The 18,927-nt window shown below is 50.9% G+C and overlaps 1 protein-coding gene across 5 annotated transcripts in view; it reads left to right on the forward strand.

The window, feature by feature from the left end:
• Positions 1-14,575, forward strand: part of WDR31 (WD repeat domain 31) — a 55,818-nt gene extending 41,243 nt beyond the window's left edge. For 3 of the 5 annotated variants that reach the window (XM_078849063.1, XM_078849061.1, XM_078849065.1), the window contains exon 11: positions 9,825-14,575. Coding sequence is in view for 3 of the 5 variants with exons in the window: in XM_078849061.1 (XP_078705187.1) it covers positions 9,825-9,875 (51 nt within the window). In the remaining 2 variants the exon portion in view is untranslated. The remainder of the gene's footprint in view (positions 1-9,824) is intronic. The other 2 variants (XM_078849062.1, XM_078849064.1) reach the window with 2 other exon arrangements.
• The last annotated feature ends 4,352 nt before the right edge of the window (positions 14,576-18,927 follow it).

Below are 18,927 nucleotides of genomic sequence, written 5' to 3' on the forward strand. Positions count from 1 at the left end.
GCCCCAGAAGAGGGGTTAGGGACAGTTTTAACTTCCAGGTAAAGCTGATTCTGCAGATGGGATGGTGGGTGTTTTTAACAAGTTTGCCTGGTCTCAGCCTGCCCCTTTTTGCCCTGGTGTGGTACCTAGGGTGATAGCCAGCTTTTCAGTGCAGAAAGTGGTCCAGTGAGTCAGTAACCAGCTCTCAGATGCCTTCCTTTCCATGGGTGTGTTTGGCTCTGAAGTTCACAGTGTTCTGGGGAGAGTTGTCTGTCCAGCACTGGCAGAGGCTTCCTTTCCTGATCCAGTCAGCTCGGAGGTCACAATGCCAGCTCCAATGGCTGCTGTGGGGTTACTGCTGACTGAGAGGCCATGAATGAGAGCAGAAGTAGGCAAGAGATGTTTCCTCTCCTCTTTGTCAGAGGCTGAAGAGGATGCTTGTATAATACAGGGTGCTTCTCCACCAGGAAAGGCTATTGAGAGAGTTCCATGTACGTACAGATCGGGCTCCCCTGTGGGGTTTGCAGAGGCTTGCAAGTCTTTGGCTGGCAGCCTGGAAAATGCCGTCTGTGTTGGTTAATATCCTTGATTGGTGCTTGATTACCTGGCACTAGGAGCTACGGCCCAGATCAAATGATATGGATGATTTGTGCCATGCTGTCAAGGGGTGCTGGCCCGTGGAAGGGTCACCCCCGTGCAGTGGGGATGCTGCAGTGGGACAGAGCTGAGATAGAAACTGCTATGTCACTCCTTTACTGTGCTGTCCAGTGTCACCCACTGGGTCTGACGCTCGTGCATTTTCCCTCTGCCTTATGCCTGCCTGCAGCCCTGGTGGAGTCTCAGGCTTCCAGCAGGGCTGCAGGGACTCAGCAATACTCTTCCTGCATTTACCGCCCTGGAGCAGCTATGGTGCCAGACACCAGCACTAAAGGCAGGGAGTCTCTTCTCTGCTCCGCGGGCTGACACCCAGCCTGCCTGTGGTGGGATGAGGGGAAGCTGGAGGAATGGAAGCTGGAGGGTAATGAGGAGAAGGATGGAGAGCCCCACCCCTAACAGCCCTCCAGGCTGCCTAAGGCTCACTTGTCCTTCTCTGCCACAAACGAGCCCATTACCTCTCCTTTAGTCTGCCCTTGGACACCCCCTGCATTGCCCCTTCTCCCTCCCCTCGTGTTCTTCCCACTGCTTGGAAGGGAGAGATTGGTGATTCTCACTGGTGACAGGTTTCAGAGTAACAGCTGTGTTAGTCTGTATTCGCAAAAAGAAAAGGAGGACTTGTGGCACCTTAGAGACTAACCGATTTATTTGAGCATGAGCTACGAGCTGTAGCTCACGAAAGCTCATGCTCAAATAAATTGGTTAGTCTCTAAGGTGCCACAAGTCCTCCTGTTCTTCTCACTGGTGAGAAATTTCACACGTGGAGCTGCACAAAACTTGGCAGCTGTGCCCCGCCCTGTTTGTGGCATAGGGGTGTGGCCAGGGGATCCCTGGCCAGGGTATTCTCCCTTGGACAGGCCATTGGCTGGTAGGCTAATTGGCACTACCTTAGGGTCCTCTGAGTTGCGTTGGGGGTGCGGCCTGGCAGGCAGCTGGCCCTGGGCTGGTGCCGTCTTTCCCGCTGCTGAATGTGGCTGTACACTCCTTGGCCAGAGGCGAGGTTATGTAGATCTACATTTCCAGAGACAGAGTCTTTGGGAGGGAGGGGACCCTGGGGCTATGGGCTCCTGAGCCGTCTGGCTGCTCTTTACACTGCAGAGTAGAACTAGATTAAATGGGTGGTGCTAATCTGCACTGTAATCCCTAAAATACCTGGAATATTCCCAACTGATTTACTTAATGGCATTTTGAGTTGCTTCCTTATTGGTCCCCAAGGACTTGCCTCTTTGGGGTTCTTGGGTGGCCTGGGAGATCCCCTCAGCACATGTGAACTGTGACTGGGGGGGGAGGTTTCTCCATCATGGCATTAGGCGAAACCCTCCCAGTTCACAAGCATTAGCTGTGTCCTTGCTGCTGCTGTTCCCTCACAGTTCTTGCCTGACAGAGCTGCCTGCTACGTATGTGACTATGGCTAATAACACTTACAAAGGTCCACATTGGGAACTGATACCCCAGGGGCTAAAGGCTAATTGCAGGGTCTGGAAGCTGGAGAAGGCTGTCCCCCTTCTGTGGCATTACAGAGCAAACTGTGCCCGCTTCCCCCCCGAGCTCTAATCCCCGTTGTGTTCCCCAAAGGACAGTTTGCTCCTCTCTGTCCCCTCCCCAAGGGTTCTGTAACCCTCTGAGCTTCCCAATGTTCTTTGTGCCCTTGGCTCCCCCATCTGTAGTGGTCCCCCAAAGACGTTCCATTTTCCCCTGCTCCATGTCTCCTGGATTCACTGTGTCCATGTCTTGCCCAGAGACCCAGCTTTCTGCGGGGTGTTGCAATAAGGCCCTGGGGCAGAGTGCATGTGTGGTCCTTTAGGATCTGCAGGGCATGCTGCCAAGGTGAGCTGTGCTCTGTGAAAACACAGCTGGGAAATGGTGATTGTCAGCCCCTTCTAACTGGGCCAGACCTGATCAGAGTTACGTGCAGCCAGCAAAAGGCACATCTCAAGCTCCAAGACAAAACCTGTCAGAGGCTGAGGTGTGAGAGCTGCTCAAAGGACGGTCACAAGAACCTCTGCCAATGGAGAGTGTCGGGCGACCTAACAGTGACACCCAGATGTGATCTAATGTGGTGCTTGTGCCAGGTCTAGGAGCGATGCCGCTGCAGAGCCCATCCCCTGGGTCCCCTCTGCCTAGACTGCTGAGACTGTGTAGTGGGGTAGTTCTTGGAGCACTGGCTTGGATTCTGGGCACTTTTTTCGCACAATTATACTTGAGCCAACTAATTTTTTTTAAATTATCTGAATACCCACCAGTTAAAATGGCTGCTGGGGTGTGTAATATAGTCTTGTTGTGTAATGTTGTTTCATGTCTGTCCTCAGTGATCTGTCCTTTCCCCTTTTCTCTTGTAGGGATTTGGATTAATATCAGTGTACAGCACTTTCTGTAGCAATTTGGCAGCTTTTCACTTACAGCACATCAAAGGGTCTTTTAAAACGCATCTCTGATTTATGTCAAACTGTGCCCCTCACCAGGGCCAGACAGTGCACGGGACACATGGCCCATTTCAGGCCGTGTCATGGTTCCTTAACCCCTCCCTCCCAGCTGGTGACCCCTGATAACCAAACCCTGTTGTGCGAGTTGCCATGTGAGCTGAGGAGAGGAGTGTTTGGAAGGGATGCACAGTGAGGCAGGAGACTCCAAGTTGCACCAGTGTAGAAAGGTCACACTTGAGACCTAGCTTTGGAGAGTGACATGTTTGTCTGCAAGTTAGGCCAAGATATGCGGCAGTGGCTGTCTGCATGTGGTGGAGTTTAGCAAAAGCAGAGATTCATAGATTCATAGATATTAAGGTCAGAAGGGACCATTATGATCATCTAGTCTGACCTCCTGCACAATGCAGGCCACAGAATCTCACCCACCCACTCCTGCTATAAACCTCTCACCTATGTCTGAGCTACTGAAGTCCTCAGATCATGGTTTAAAGACTTCAAGGAGCAGAGAATCCTCCAGCAAGTGACCCATGCCCCATGCTACAAAGGAAGGCGAAAAACCTCCAGGGCCTCTGCCAATCTGCCCTGGAGGAAAATTCCTTCCCGACCCCAAATATGGCGATCAGCTGAACCCTGAGCATATGGGCAAGATACACCAGCCAGATACCCAGGAAAGAATTCTCTGTAGTAACTCAGATCCTACCCCATCTAACATCCCATCACAGGCCATTGGGCCTATTTACCATTAATATTTAAAGATTAATTAATTGCCAAAATCATGTTATCCCATCATTATCATCTCCTCCATAAACTTATTGAGTTTAATCTTAAAGCCAGATAGGTCTTTTGCCCCCACTGCTTCCCTAGGAAGGCTATTCCAAAATTTCACTCCTCTGATGGTTAGAAACCTTCGTCTAATTTCAAGTCTAAACTTCCCGATGACCAGTTTATATCCATTTGTTCTTGTGTCCACATTGGTACTGAGCTTAAATAATTCTTCTCCCTCTCTGGTATTTATCCCTCTGATATATTTATAGAGAGCAATCATATCTCCCCTCAACCTTCTTTTGGTTAGGCTAAACAAGCCAAGCTCCTTGAGTCTCCTTTCACAAAACAGGTTTTCCATTTTTCGGGTCATCCTAGTAGCCCTTCTCTGTACCTGTTCCAGTTTGAATTCATCCTTCTTAAACATGGGAGACCAGAACTGCACACAGTATTCCAGGTGAGGTCTCACCAGTGCCTTGTATAATGGTACTAGCACCTCCTTATCTCTACTGGAAATATCTCGCCAGATGCATCCCAAGACTGCATTAGCTTTTTTCATGGCCATATCACATTGGCGGCTCATAGTCGTCCTGTGATCAACCAATACTCCAAGGTCCTTTTCCTCCTCCATTACTTCTAATTGATGCGTCCCCAGCTTAGAACTGAAATTCTTGTTATTAATCCCTAAATGCATGACCTTACACTCCTCACTATTAAATTTCATCCTATTACTATTACTCCAGTGTACAAGGTCATCCAGATCTTCCTGTATGATATCCCGGTCTCTCTCTAAATTGGCAATACCTCCCAGCTTTGTATCATCCGCAAACTTTATTATCACACTCCCACTTTTTGTGTCGAGGTCAGTAATAAAAAGATTAAATAAGATTGGTCCCAAAACCAATCCCTGAGGAACTCCACTGGTAACCTCCCTCCAGCCTGACAGTTCACCTTTCAGTATGACCCGCTGTAGTCTCCCTGTTAACCAATTCCTTATCCACCTTTCAATTTTCATATTGATCCCCATCTTTTCCAATTTAACTAATAATTCCCTATGTGGCACAGTGTCAAACGCCTTACTGAAATTTAGGTAAATTAGATCCACTGCGTTTCCTTTGTCTAAATAATTTGTTACTTTCTCAAAGAAGGAGATCAGGTTGGTTTGGCACGATCTACCTTTTGTAAAACCATGTTGTATTTTGTCCCATTTACCATTGACCTCAATGTCCTTAATTACTTTCTCCTTCAAAATTTTTTCCAAGACCTTGCATACTACAGATTTCAAACTAACAGGCCTGTAGTTACCCGGATCACTTTTTTTCCCCTTTCTTAAAAATAGGAACTATGTTAGCAATTCTCCAATCATACGGTACAACCCCTGAGTTTACAGATTCATTAAAAATTCTTGCTGAGATGAGACTGAATAAATATGAAATCATCTTAGATGACCACCAAGTCTGACTGTACTGGCCCAGTGGGCACATCTGTATTGATGGCAATGGGATTTGCCTTCTTATGCCAGTGCTAAAGCTGGCCCTGCCAGATACCCCTCATTCATCAGCAAACCCAAGTCCAGGTTCCATCTGTCTGTAGTGAAGGCAAGGCTGAGTACCTGACTTGGAAAGCACTGTCAGCTCAGACGAATACCGCCTTTCCCTCCCTTCTCTGCTCTTTGTGGGCTATGGTCTAGGTTAGACAAGCATTTGGCCATTTAAAAAGGCAAATTGTAATAACTGTTGCTCTTACTGGCCCTTTACATTCATTACTATGTAAATAAATATCCCCTAAATTTGCACCTGGTCTCCATTAGCCTCCATTTTCATTATTAGCCAGGATGGTCAGGGATGCAACCCTATGCTCTGGGTTTCCTAAGCCCCTGCCAGATGCTGGGACTGGATGACAGGAGATGAATCACTCGATAATTGCCCTGTTCTGTTCATTCCCTCTGAAGCACCTGGCATTGGCTAGTGTCGGAAGACAGGATATTGGGCTGGATGGATCATTGGTCTGAGCCAGTAGGACTGTTCTTGTGTTCCTGTCCCAGAAGAGTTGTCCCTTGTTCTCTAACATGACTAGTTAAGGTGGAGCTGCTGCATCATCTCACTCCCTTTCTTAATCTCCTGTGCTTTAGATGCCATCTTGTGAGGAAGAAGTACCTCTTGCAAGGGACTGTTGAGGTTTCTCAGCACCTTGCTGAGCTGGGCCCTGGATGAGTGAGTTGTCTGTTCCCTGCTGTCACTGACTCACTGAATGGCCTTGAAGAAGCCACTGCACCTCCTTGTCCTCCACTTCCTTGGCTGCAGAGTGGGGATGATGAAGTGCTGTGATCTCTGGATGAAGGGGCTATATACACAAGTACTAACCCTGCGTGTGTCCAGCTGTGCTGCTCGGGGCACTTTGCTGAGGAAGGGGAGTGTAGTTAGCATGGCCAGAGGGGAAGCAAAGGTGCAGAGACAGTGCGCCTTGCCCAAGGTTTGTCCTGCAGTGACAGAGCTGCACTTTGCAGTACTGTCCTGGCTACTTCTGCCTTCTCCATTTCTCAGCCACTTCTAGGGTTTAATAATCAAGTCACCACAATCCCACCTGTATTTGGAGTTTGGCTTTGCTTATCCCCATCCATCCAACTCATCCCCAGAATGTAGGCCATGCGGATGGGGTTGCTGTGCTGACGGTTAGTCCCACCTACCCTGAGAGTGCTCCCTTTTCATCAGTCTTCAAACCATCTGAATTCTTGATCCCCTTTTCTAATGTGACTCTGGTTTCCTCTGCCATTAGCCCACCTTGTGGGAAATCTCTGCATCTGATCTCTAGCCCACGCACTGAGGCAAAAGATTCCCATCCTGCCTCTGACCCTGTTATTCTCACTGCCCCTTTAGCCCTGCCTTTCTTTCTCTTTCCTTGTTCTCTGAGCTCTAGAAAGGGGTCTCCTTTCCATCGTCCAACGTGCAGAACTAGAGAGATTCCAAGGCCAGAATGGACCATCTAATCATCTGGTCTGATCTGCATAGCACAGGCCAGAGAACTGCCCCGATATAATCCCTCTCCTTAGTCTGCCCCTTGCCTTTTCACCCACCATGTTGCTGCTCCTCGTTCCATAATCCCCCTTTCTTGGCACCCCCACCCTTTTTCTCTCCAGCTTCCTCTGACTCCTACTGTGTGAGCATAGGCGTGGGAACTAGGAACCCCAGGTCTGGGCTGCCAGCTCAGGAGCAGACAGGGGAAAGGGGGCTAGCTTTCAGCACCCCCACTATTCTAAGTGTTCCTACACCACTGTATGTGAGGCCTTGGCAACAGCATTGTGCTGGGCACTAACTCCTTCCTTTGCCATGGCTCATTTCCCCCACACACACACCCCACCCTGTGTTTTAGCTCACTGAGCTCCCTGTCTCCTTCATACATTAGACCACAATGTTGTTTTGCTGAATTTCAGCCCTTTCCCATCGCTTTAGCTCTTCCTGCACCAGCATCCAGCAAAGATGTGCACTCTGAGTGAGCTGGCTGTAGACCAGGAGCTGGCAGGATCAGTCAGTGTGTTCTTATGATCCCGATCCTGAATGTGACACTGACATTAGACGAGCTGCTGGTGCTCGGTGCCTCTTGAGCTCAGTTTTATTGTATCCTTAGTTTTGGTGTGTGCCCCTTCATTGAATTATGCTCTCTGTGAGCCTCTCATGGAGAGCGGGAGTGTATCTTTCCTCCAGGGATGTGTTTGCCTAAACTCCACCCACATGCTCTGAATGATCATGTGTTTTTGACTCCGGTGTAAGAGACACCTCCTCACTTGTGTGTCACTTCTGTAGAAGAGGCACAAAATGGAAATGGCCTCTTCATGCCCTTTCAGACGTGCTACCACAGTCTGCGCTAAGGCTGGTTTGTAAAGGACGAGGAACTACTGTACTGCACTTTGTCTTTTTCTACATTATTTTAAAGTAAAGTTTAAGTGTCTGTGCTGGTGGCAATTCTTGTTAGGCTAATAAATGTTACTGTAGCAGGGAGTGTGGCATCTCCTGTGTTACCTGTTAGTCTCACCTGAAAGGCGGGATGTGTGTTACTGTAACCTACTTAGCGGATCTTCTGGCACTTTTTACATAGCAAATACAAACAGAAGAAGTTTTATAGATTCCTTGTTTGTTCCATCACTGCACTGAATGTTACCGCACAGAAGCCAATAAAAATCAAAGTGCACAGGAGTTTTGTGATGGTGAGTTATGTAAAGCTCCCACCCATGGTCAGAAGGGGCACCAGCCTGCTCTGCTTGCACTGCGTTCTCAGACCCCACTGGCTCCCTGCTGCCCATCACTTGCTCCTCTCGGCCCCTTGGCCCCACCCCCCTACTCCTCTCTCCCTCCTGGCTGGACTCCAGCGCGCCTCCGGCTCCAGGCAGTCTCTGCTTCCCACCACCTGTCGGGGCCCACCCGGCCCCTCGGAGCTGAGCTGCCTGGGACTGGTGCAGAAGCCTGGCCAGTCTCAGCCAGGTGGGGTGGGGGAGTGACAGTGTGAGGGGCTTGCTTGGCCCCTCCAGGCAAGTGCATCTTAAGAGCGCCTGGCTGGGGCAGGCCCTGGTCTAGCTGATCACCCCATTCTTGAGGGGTCGGAGTGATTCCCGGCCCCGGGACTGGCTGTGTTGCTGGCTCAGCCTAGCAGACACAGTCACCTCCCAGCAGGGCTGGAAGGCAGGGGGTGGGGAGTGGATCTCTGGGTGGATGCTGGGCTGTGAGGTGGCAGGAAAGATAGTCTGTGTTGGGGGCACTAGGGAGTGGGGATTTGGGGGAGGGGTGCTGGGTGGTTGTGGTGGGACTGTGGGCAAGGGTGGTGTTGTGCAGGGTGCTCTGCATTTGTGGGGGGGTGCTGGGCTTAGCCATGCCCCATTGCTCCCAGCTGGCCCCTCACTCTGGGGGACTGACGTTCCCGTGCCATGTTCCATTTCCTCCATGGGGGCTGTGATTGGGGGAAAGAGGGGGAGAGACCCTGTCCAGTGTAGGGTGAGTTCACCCCATTCTTCAAGCTGCCCTTGATCTCCAGGCCCTGAGAGTGCCCTCCCACTCTGGCAGTCAGCCCAGCTGCGCCGGGCTGCTCCCTCTTATACTGCTGCCACATCTGGAGCATGCCCAGTAGGGATGTGGGGGCGTGGCTTCCTCTACACACAGTGAGGAGTTAACCCTTCCCATCTAATGCAGGGTGCATTCACCCCGTCATAGGGCCCACAAATATGTTTGGGGCCGGGCCCACACAGGCCCTGTTAAGAGCCCCCACTTCACACAAGGGCCAGCCAGCCCTGGAATCTGCGCTCCCGCTGCACAGAGTGCCCTAGGCAGTGGTGCTATCTGTGCTGAGGAGCCAGGGTGAGGCCATTGCCACGGCGGCCATCTCCTCCACTGTCCAGCATGCAGGCACTTCGGGGAAGGGGCCAGAGTGCACGTCCCCCACGATCCCAGAGAAAGCTGTAGCCGAGACACTGAACACGGTCTGCCCCTCCGTCCCTGAGTCTGCCAGGGGCTCTGTGCACATGCAAGGGGCTTCCCGGTGTTGGGGACACTGGGGCATGGCCACTAGGTAACTCGAGGGGATGGAAGACCACGAGTGTCGATGAAGCCCCCTTGCACTAGGCCCCGGTGTCCTTGCCCCCCCCCCCCGCCTGGAGGCACTCGCAGCAGCTCTGCGTGCTAGGCCCAAGTGTCCTTGGCCCCCCCGCCTGGAGGCACACACAGCAGTTATGCTGAGAATCTGCAACAGTATGTTGCAGAGTCAGACTGCCTGAAACTAAGCAAGGCCAAACAGGGGAGATATGGAAGAACAATGCTGAATAAAGCAGCTTTATGTATAGTTTAACAAATGATACAGAGAATCAGGGAACTAGCTGGGAACTGGATTGGCTGGCTATATGGATACTTGGAGCAGCTTGCTATTGGATAAGTATGCTGGGAAAAAGGATGTATAAAAGCCTGTGTAACTTCCTGCTCTGTTGTGCAGGATTTGAGATTTTATTCTCCCTGTACCTTTTTGCAGCTGCAAATAAACTGTTCTGCTTCTCCACCCCGTTGTGATTATTGGGTGTAGCACACCGGGTAACGAACCAACTCAAGCTGTTGTTCAGCCTCTCGGCACTGGGTGCCGGCAACAGCTTTTGGCGTCCCTGGGTGGGCTCGAGGCTGCAATTTAGCCTTGCCCGGACCCCTCCTGGAGGTCGAGGATTGCGGCGAGAACCGACGCCCAGCGCGCACCGGTGAGTTCATCGGGGGCCTCGGAGGAGACGCGATTTGATCGACCCCAGAGGGCACAACGGTGCAACGCACTCATATAGTGGAGAAGCAGTTGTGGACGGCGGTGAAGAACCGGTCCCTTAGACGTGGGGGAGGAGCAGCTGCAGGACGGCGGTGAAGAACCGGTCCCTTGGATAAGGTAGGAACCTTTTAAAATCCGGATTATATGCTCTGTTGGAACCTGGGGATGCCCAGAGTTACCCTGTAGGTATGGGACAGGGACAGAGCTCAGAGGTTAGGGCACGGTGTACGCCCCTAGAGTGCATTCTAGCAAACTGGAAGGTATTTGGTGCGGATCCGATGACTAAGAGCCAATTAAAACGATTCTGTACAGTTGACTGGCCTCAATATCAACTAGAGGACCAGGAGTGGTGGCCACCAGGAGGGTCAATTAATTACAACACGATCCTTCAGTTACTCCTGTTCTGTCAGAGAACAAGGAAATGGAATGAACATATGTATGCGCATTTGTTTCTGACTTTATGTACTCGACCAGATATTTTACAGCGCTGTAATCTGACTCCAACTGGTTCGGTAGCAGCTAATGTTAGTCCCCAGACCCCCACCCCCACTGTAATGGCAGAGCCGGTGTCCCCTTCGGCCCCTACACCCACACCTTGTAAGTCCACAATGGTTGGCCTATACCCCTTAATCACCGAAACTAAAGTTGCCCGGTCTGGATCAGACAGGCGTCCTGCCACAACTATGCAAGTTTACATCCATGTGCCATTCAATCCAATAGACTTAGCAGCTTTTAAAACACAGGCTGGGGAATAACGAACCCAAGCAGGTTTATTTCAGTCTTTGAGGGGTGCCTCAGTAGTCACAAGCCGATTGAGACGACTGTAATATCCTCCTGAGAACCCTGTTGTCTGAGGTGGAGAGGGATCAGGTTACAGCTAAGGCAAGGGGAGCGTCAGCTTTCAAGCGAAAAAAAAAAAGAAAGGAAGCTATATGTCAAGTTCCTACCCCAAGTAACCGTAAGCAGCTCAGGGCATTTCTGGGTATGGCAGGCTTTTGCAGAATATGAATCCCAGAATTTGGACTGTGGGCTAAACCCCCGTACGACTGTGTAAAAGGAGCGGATCATGACCCCTTCTATTGGACCCCAGAGGCTGACAGGGCATTTAAAATCCTGAAAAGAAAATTGATGGAAGCCCCGGCTCTGGGCTTGCCAGATCTCTCTAAGCCGTTTCAGTTGTATGTACATGAACAAAGGGGGGTTGCGCTAGGAGTGCTTACACAGCTGTTAGGAGCATGGAAGCGTCCTGTGGCTTATTTTTCTAAGCAATTGGATCACGTTGCAAAGGGTTGGCCGGCATGTTTACGGGCGGTCGCAGCTACTGCCCTATTGCTTGAGGAAGCCGAGAAGCTAACATTGGGAGGGGTTATGCAAATCTATACTCCCCATATGGTCCGAGCCTTATTGGATGCAAAGGGAGGGCTTTGGCTCACCCAGGCTCGGATTGCTCGGTACCAGGCTAAGCTGTTAGAGAACTCTGAAGTCACCCTACAGCCTTGCCCCTCCCTTAACCCAGCCACTCTCTTGCCAGAAACAGAGGAACAGAAACATGACTGTTTAGAGATCATAGATGTCCAGTACTCCAGCCGTCCGGATTTAAAGGATGTACCTCTCCCAAATGCAGATTATAAGTGGTACACTGATGGTAGCAGTACTGTAATAGATGGGCAAAGGAGGGCGGGTTATGCTGTTGTGACCCTCCATGACACTGTGAAAGCTGAAGGTTTGCCTGCTGGGACCTCTGCCCAGCTTGCCGAACTAATAGCCCTGACCCGTGCACTTGAACTGTCAAAAGGAAAGCGGGTCAACATTTTTACTGATTCAAAGTATGCTTTTGGTGTGCTGCATGCTCCTGCTGGCCTATGGAAGCAAAGGGGAATGCTGACAGCCCAAGGCTCCCCAGTCAAGTACGGGCCCCAAATCCTCCGGCTCCTAGAAGCCGTACAACTCCCCTCGGAAGTGGCGGTGGTACACTGTAAAGCCCAGCAAAGGAAGGATCAAGATGTGGCCAGAGGTAACGCCCGGGCAGATAGAGAGGCTAAGCATGCTGCCACCCTGCCATCCCCTCAGGCTGAGAACGCCCATATGCATGCCCTTTACCCATCAGTAGAGAAGCTTCCAACCCCTCAGTACTCTGGGGAGGAGAGACAGCTAACTAACAAACTCGGTCTCCGGGAAAAGGAGGGATGGCTCCATTCCCCAGAAGGGAAGGTCCTCTTACCAAAGGGCCTAATCCGGCCAGTGCTGCAAAAACTACATCAAACCACTCATGCTGGCAGGGAAGCACTTATCCAGCTAATGGGAAAATACTTTATCACTTCCGGACTCCAACCCCTGGCTGCCCAGGTACAAGCGGACTGCTTAGTCTGCCAAAAGAATAACCCCCGACCGGGACATCCTGTGCCACCAGCTGCCCTAGAACCCACTCCGGGCCCCGGACAAGTGTGGCAAATAGACTTTACTGAGTTTCCCCGGACCCAAAGGTTCAAATATCTCCTTGTTACAGTGGATCGGTTCAGCGGATGGCCAGAAGCCTTCCCATGCCGTAACTGCACTGCCAGGACAGTGGCCCTCAAGGTTGTTAAGGAGATCATTCCTCGCTTTGGACTCCCCCTGTGGATGGAATCTGACAACGGGACACACTTCATGTCAAAAATCATTCAAAGCATCTCACATGCCTTACAGATCCCCTGGAAACTCCATACGCCCTGGAGACCGCAAGCCAGTGGGGTAGTGGAGCGGACCAATCAGACCCTTAAACGGCATCTCTCAAAAGTGTGCCAAGAAGCCTCACTGCGATGGCCTGATGCTTTGCCCCTCGTCCTACTCCGTATCCGCGTTCTCCCAAAGGGTAGATTAGGGCTCAGTCCCTTTGAAATTATGTTTGGAAGGGCATGGCCTATGAATGGCACCCCGGTTCTGTCAGGGGAATGGAAGTTGGGTAATGTTTTTTTGTCACAGTATATGTGTTCCCTGTCTGCTGTTCTCTTGTCTCTTCACAGGTATACCAAGGATTCCCAGCCTCTCCCCTTGGACTCTCCCGTTCACTCCTTACAGCCCGGTGACTCTGTGCTTGTTCGCACCTGGAAAGACGAGCCTCTCCAGGAAAAGTGGAAAGAACCCTATACCGTCCTGCTGATCTCCCATACAGCGGCAAAGATCGAGGGACACAAGAACTGGATCCATCACTCTCGTCTGAAGGCAGTAACCGCCCCCTCGTCAGCAGAACAGTGGACCGTCCAACCTGCTGACTCCTCATCTAGTGACAATCTCGGGCTAAAGCTACTGTTTAAAAAACACAAATAGCGGGCACCTTAATGCTAAAATGGGCCCACCCAGGTACTGGAGACCCTGGGTTGGAAAGACTCTGGTAATAATTAATTGGGTAACATTGTTATTCTTTGTATTGGTATTTCCAAATTGTGCATATCGGGAGCATAACTCCTTTGTTTTGCTTGCGCACCATGTTGCTACTTTAACAAACCAGACTGATTGCTGGGTGTGTGCTCCGGCTCCACTGCCCCCCAAAACGGGAATGCCCCTTGACATGCTGCCCCTGACCCTAGCAGAATTAGCCGCCACCAAAGAGCAGAAAAGAACAAACTCACCATTCTGGAACAAGACCTCTTTACAGCAAGCCACCTATCAGGACCAGGAGTATTCAGTTGCAGTACTCACCGAGGGAGTGTTATGTTTTACCCGAAACCAGTCTGATCCCTATGGGCATCCTGTGGAAAAGAGCTCCTGTGTTATTACACAGTGGGCTGATGGGTATTGAATAAAGACCAACAGGGGAGGCCAACGGTGTGGGTGTAATGGTTCCTCCCCTTTTAGGGAAACACTTACAAATAATCTTACCACAAAAAGGGGGTTTGAAAATGTAACTTGCCGTCCAGTTAATATCTCCAATGTAGCAAGCCCAAGTGAGAAAACTCAGAGCCAAGGCTGTTGAGTGTTCTCAAAGGGGGGAGTTGTTGGGAACACTGGGGCATGGCCACTAGGTAACTCGAGGGGATGGAAGACCACGAGTGTCGATGAAGCCCCCTTGCACTAGGCCCCGGTGTCCTTGCCCCCCCCCCGCCGCCTGGAGGCACTCGCAGCAGCTCTGCGTAGTAGGCCGAAGTGTCCTTGGCCCCCCCGCCTGGAGGCACACACAGCAGTTATGCTGAGAATCTGCAACAGTATGTTGCAGAGTCAGACTGCCTGAAACTAAGCAAGGCCAAACAGGGGAGATATGGAAGAACAATGCTGAATAAAGCAGCTTTATGTATAGTTTAACAAATGATACAGAGAATCAGGAAACTAGCTGGAAACTGGATTGGCTGGCTATATGGATACTTGGAGCAGCTTGCTATTGGATAAGTATGCTGAAAAAAAGAATGTATAAAAGCCTGTGTAACTTCCTGCTCTGTTGTACAGGATTTGAAATTCAAATCTCCCTGTACCTTTTTGAAGCTTCAAATAAACTTTTCTGCTTCTCCACCCCGTTGTGATTATTGGGTGTAGCACACCGGGTAACGAACCAACTCAAGCTGTTGTTCAGCCTCTCGGCACTGGGTGCCGGCAACACCGGCCTTGCTGCTGTTGGCTAAAGCCTGGCCAGGACTGTCAGAAATGGGGGCCTCAAGTCAGGCTCTGAAATCCTGGTTTAGGCAATGGAGTCGCTGGCATGATTTCCCGGGGGAGTGGCTGAGCAGTCTGCTGAGGTGAGCACATGACCTTTGACAGCCCATCCCCCTCTGGCTTCCTCGCACTGGGGCTCAGCCTCCACCCCTCAGGCAAGATTGGGCTAGTGCCTCGCTAGCCACTGCCTGAATGGTCCAGGCTGCTGGGTGTGATGTGACAGGCTCTCTTTAGGAATTGCTGCCCCGCTGTTGAACTTCTGCCACCAACCTTCTCCTGCTGCTCGCTGCCCTGCAGCTGCTGGCCCTCCCTCTGCCCCCAACAGCTCCCTGTGGGAGTTCCCATGGCACCAAGTAGCATCAGGTTCTTTCTTTCAGCCCTGTCCCCTTGCAATCCATGGACGTGGCTCCCCCTGAGCCTCCCAGCAGGGACCTGCAGCCACAAGCTCCTCCAAGTGCCATTGGAACCTCTGGTCACTAGTTCCAAAGCAGTCCCACACGCTGTTCAGTGCCCCACGTGCCCTGGCTGCTAGTCTCTGGGGTCCATATTACCCAACTACTCTCCCACATGCCATTCAGCCCATTCAGCCCTGGTGATTAACCAGTTTACTCCCTCTACTTCGAATCAGAGCTGTGGGAGGGTTCCTGGTGACAAGTGCTGCCTTTCTAAGGGCAATCACCTGCCTGTACCTCCTGGTACTATGATAATACAGATGACAAACAACAATCATCAGCAGCCTACCTAGCTCATCTCCAGTGCTTGTTATCAGTAGATCTCGTAGTGCTTTGCAAAGGAAGTCAGCCTTAGCCCCTTGTGTCTGCTGCGGAAACCAAGGCACAAGCATACGATCATAGAAGTGTAGGCCTGGAAAGGACCTCAGAAGGTCATCTAGTCCAGTCCCCTGCACTCAAGGCAGGTCTAAGTAATAAGTAGACCATTCCTGACAGGTGTTTGTCTAGCCTGTTCTTAAAAACCTCCAATGATGGATGTTCCACAACCTCCCGAGGAAATTTGTTCCCATGCTTAACTACGCTGACAGGAATTTTTTCCTAATCATAGAATCATAGAATATCAGGGGTGGAAGGGACCTCAGGAGGTCATCTAGTCCAAACCCCTGCTCAAAGCAGGGCTAATCCCCAGCTAAATCTTCCCAGCAAGGGTTTTGTCAAGCCTGACCTTAAAAACCTCGAAGGAAGGAGATTCCACCACCTCCCGAGGTAACCCATTCCAGTGCTTCACCTCCCTCCTAGTGAAAAAGTTTTTCCTAATATCCAACCGAAACCTCCCCACTGCAACTTGAGACCATTACTCCTTGTTCTGTCATCTGCTACCACTGAGAACAGTCTAGATCCATCCTCTTTGGAACCCCCTTTCAGGTAGTTGAAAGCAGCTATCAAATCCCCCCTCATTCTTTTCTTCCGCAGACTAAACAATCCCAGTTCCCTCAGCCTCGCCTCAGAAGTCATGTGTTCCAGTCCCCTAATCATTTTTGTTGCCCTCCGCTGGACGCTTTCATCCAGTATCATTAGTGCCTGCATGGATGAGTAGCATGATCCTCAACAATCCCTCCATAACTTCTAGATACAGGCCCTGGCAGGCAGCAAGTCTCCTGGGATGCCACGTCAGGGTGACAGATGGGTGCTTCTGTCCTCTTCAGAAAGGAATCACCAACCACCACTATCCTACGTTTCCTCCTGGGAGTGGTGGCTGCGTCTTCCCAGCCTTGGAAGTACATGGCTTCTCCTCCTCACTTTTGGGGGTGATTCCTCATTGCTCGTTGCCAGGGCAGCATAGCAGGTCACTTGCTGGAGGATTCTCTGCTCTTTGAAGTCTTTAAACCACGATTTGAGGACTTCAATAACTCAGACATAGGTGAGAGATTTTTTGCAGGAGTGGGTGGGTGAAATTCTGTGGCCTGTGTTGTGCAGGAGGTCAGACTAGATGATCATAATGGTCCCTTCTGACCTAAATATCTATGAATCTATGAATCTTGGGGCCCTACCGAAGGCCTGGTGTTCCAAGCCCTGAGTGCTGACCATTACCTCCCTGGAAGGCACATCGTGAACGAGGCAGACAGACTGCAGGAAGAGAAAGGAGGGTGCCATGGTGATGGCAGTTGAATGCTGCCCTGGAGAACTGGGTCCTCCCCTCTCTGACACAGATTTCCTGTGTTATGCTGGGCACGTCACTTAGCCAAGACTTTTCACAAGTGCTCACCAATTGTGTGTTCCTCATTTTCTGGGGGCCTGATGTGAGACCTGGGACCTGCTTTGCAGAAGTGCTGAGCACTCACAGCTGCAACTAAAGTCAATGGGAGCTGTGCTGTGCAAATAGAAAGCGCTATAGAATGCTGAGTACTCTGAAAAACCAGGTCCGAGGCATCACAGATTGAACACCCAAAGTTAGTGGATACTTTTGGCCTTAATCTCATGGGCCTCAGTGCCCCACCTGTATAATGGGGACAGTAGTACACCATCCTCTCACGGTGGTGTTGGGAAAAGAAAGGGTCAGCCCTCGGGCCGGTTTTGTTCAATATCTTCATAAATGATCTGGAGGATGGTGTGGATTGCACCCTCAGCAAGTTTGCAGATGACACTAAACTGGGAGGAGAGGGAGACACATTGGGAGGTAGGGATAGGATATAGAGGCCCTAGACAAATTAGAGGATTGGGCCAAAAGAAATCTGATGAGATTCAATAAGGATAAGTGCAGGGTCCTGCACTTAGGATGGAAGAATCCAATGCACCGCTACAGACTAGGGACCGAATGGTTAGGCAGCAGTTCTGCGGAAAAGGACCTAGGGGTGACAGTGGACGAGAAGCTGGATATGAGTCAGCAGTGTGCCCTTGTTGCCAAGAAGGCCAATGGCATTTTGGGATGTATAAGTAGGGGCATAGCGAGCAGATCGAGGGACGTGATCGTTCCCCTCTATTCGACATTGGTGAGGCCTCATCTGGAGTACTGTGTCCAGTTTTGGGCCCCACACTACAAGAAGGATGTGGAGAAATTGGAGAGTCCAGCGAAGGGCAACAAAAATGATTAGGGGTCTAGAACACATGACTTATGAGGAGAGGCTGAGGGAGCTGGGATTGTTTAGCCTGCAGAAGAGAAGAATGAGGGGGGATTTGATAGCTGCTTTCAACTACCTGAAAGGGGGTTCCAAAGAGGATGGCTCTAGACTGTTCTCAATGGTAGCAGATGACAGAACAAGGAGTAATGGTCTCAAGTTGCAGTGGGGGAGGTTTAGGTTGGTTATTAGGAAAAACTTTTTCACTAGGAGGGTGGTGAAGCACTGGAATGGGTTACCTAGGGAGGTGGTGGAATCTCCTTCCTTCGAGGTTTTTAAGGTCAGGCTTGACAAAGCCCTGGCTGGGATGATTTAGTTGGGGATTGGTCCTGCTTTGAGCAGGGGGTTGGACTAGATGACCTCCTGAGGTCCCTTCCAACCCTGATATTCTATTCTATGATTTATCACTGTGGTGGGTGGGTTGGGAGTAGGAGTTGAGCACCTGCTGCCAGAAGTAACCAGAGGCCAGTGTCCTCCCTGTGACAGAGCCATATCCTCCTGCCCCGGTGGTGTGATAGCAGTCCTCTCTAGGTGGATAGCTTCCTCAGCCTTGGATGTCTCCATATGAATACTCTCAATGAATTCCTCTTGGGCACAGATGCTCTTCAGCCTAGTCACCTCCTCCTGTAGCTCTCCCAGCTGCTTCCTCAGAAATTCCACCAGTAGGCACCTCTTTGCACTTGATCGTCTCCCCAGCCTGGCTTTCTGAGAGTGGGAGATGTAGGCCACAGTCTTTGCAAATCCACACCTGGATCTGGGTAGAGGCCTCCATGGTCAGGTTCTCTGGGCTTGTCTACACTACCGCACAGGGTCGATCTAGATACACAACTTCAGCTACGTGAATAGCGTAGCTGAAGTTGACGTACTTAGATCTACTTACCGCGGTGTCTTCACTGCGGTAAGTCAACAGCTGACCCTCTCCTGTCGACTCCGCTTGCGCTCCTTGTTCTGGTGGAGTACCGGAGTCGACAGGAGAGTGCTCAGCGGTCGATTTATCGCTTCTATACTAGACACGATAAATCGACATTCCCTGGATCAATCGCTGCCTAGTGTAGACAAGCCCTCTGTCTGCTCACAGGTGGAGGAGACAGGTGCAGTGTTGACACTGGTGATGCGGCACTTCCTAACCATAATAAT

Source organism: Lepidochelys kempii, chromosome 16, assembly GCF_965140285.1.
Source record: "Lepidochelys kempii isolate rLepKem1 chromosome 16, rLepKem1.hap1, whole genome shotgun sequence".
Lineage (NCBI taxonomy): Eukaryota > Metazoa > Chordata > Testudines > Cheloniidae > Lepidochelys > Lepidochelys kempii.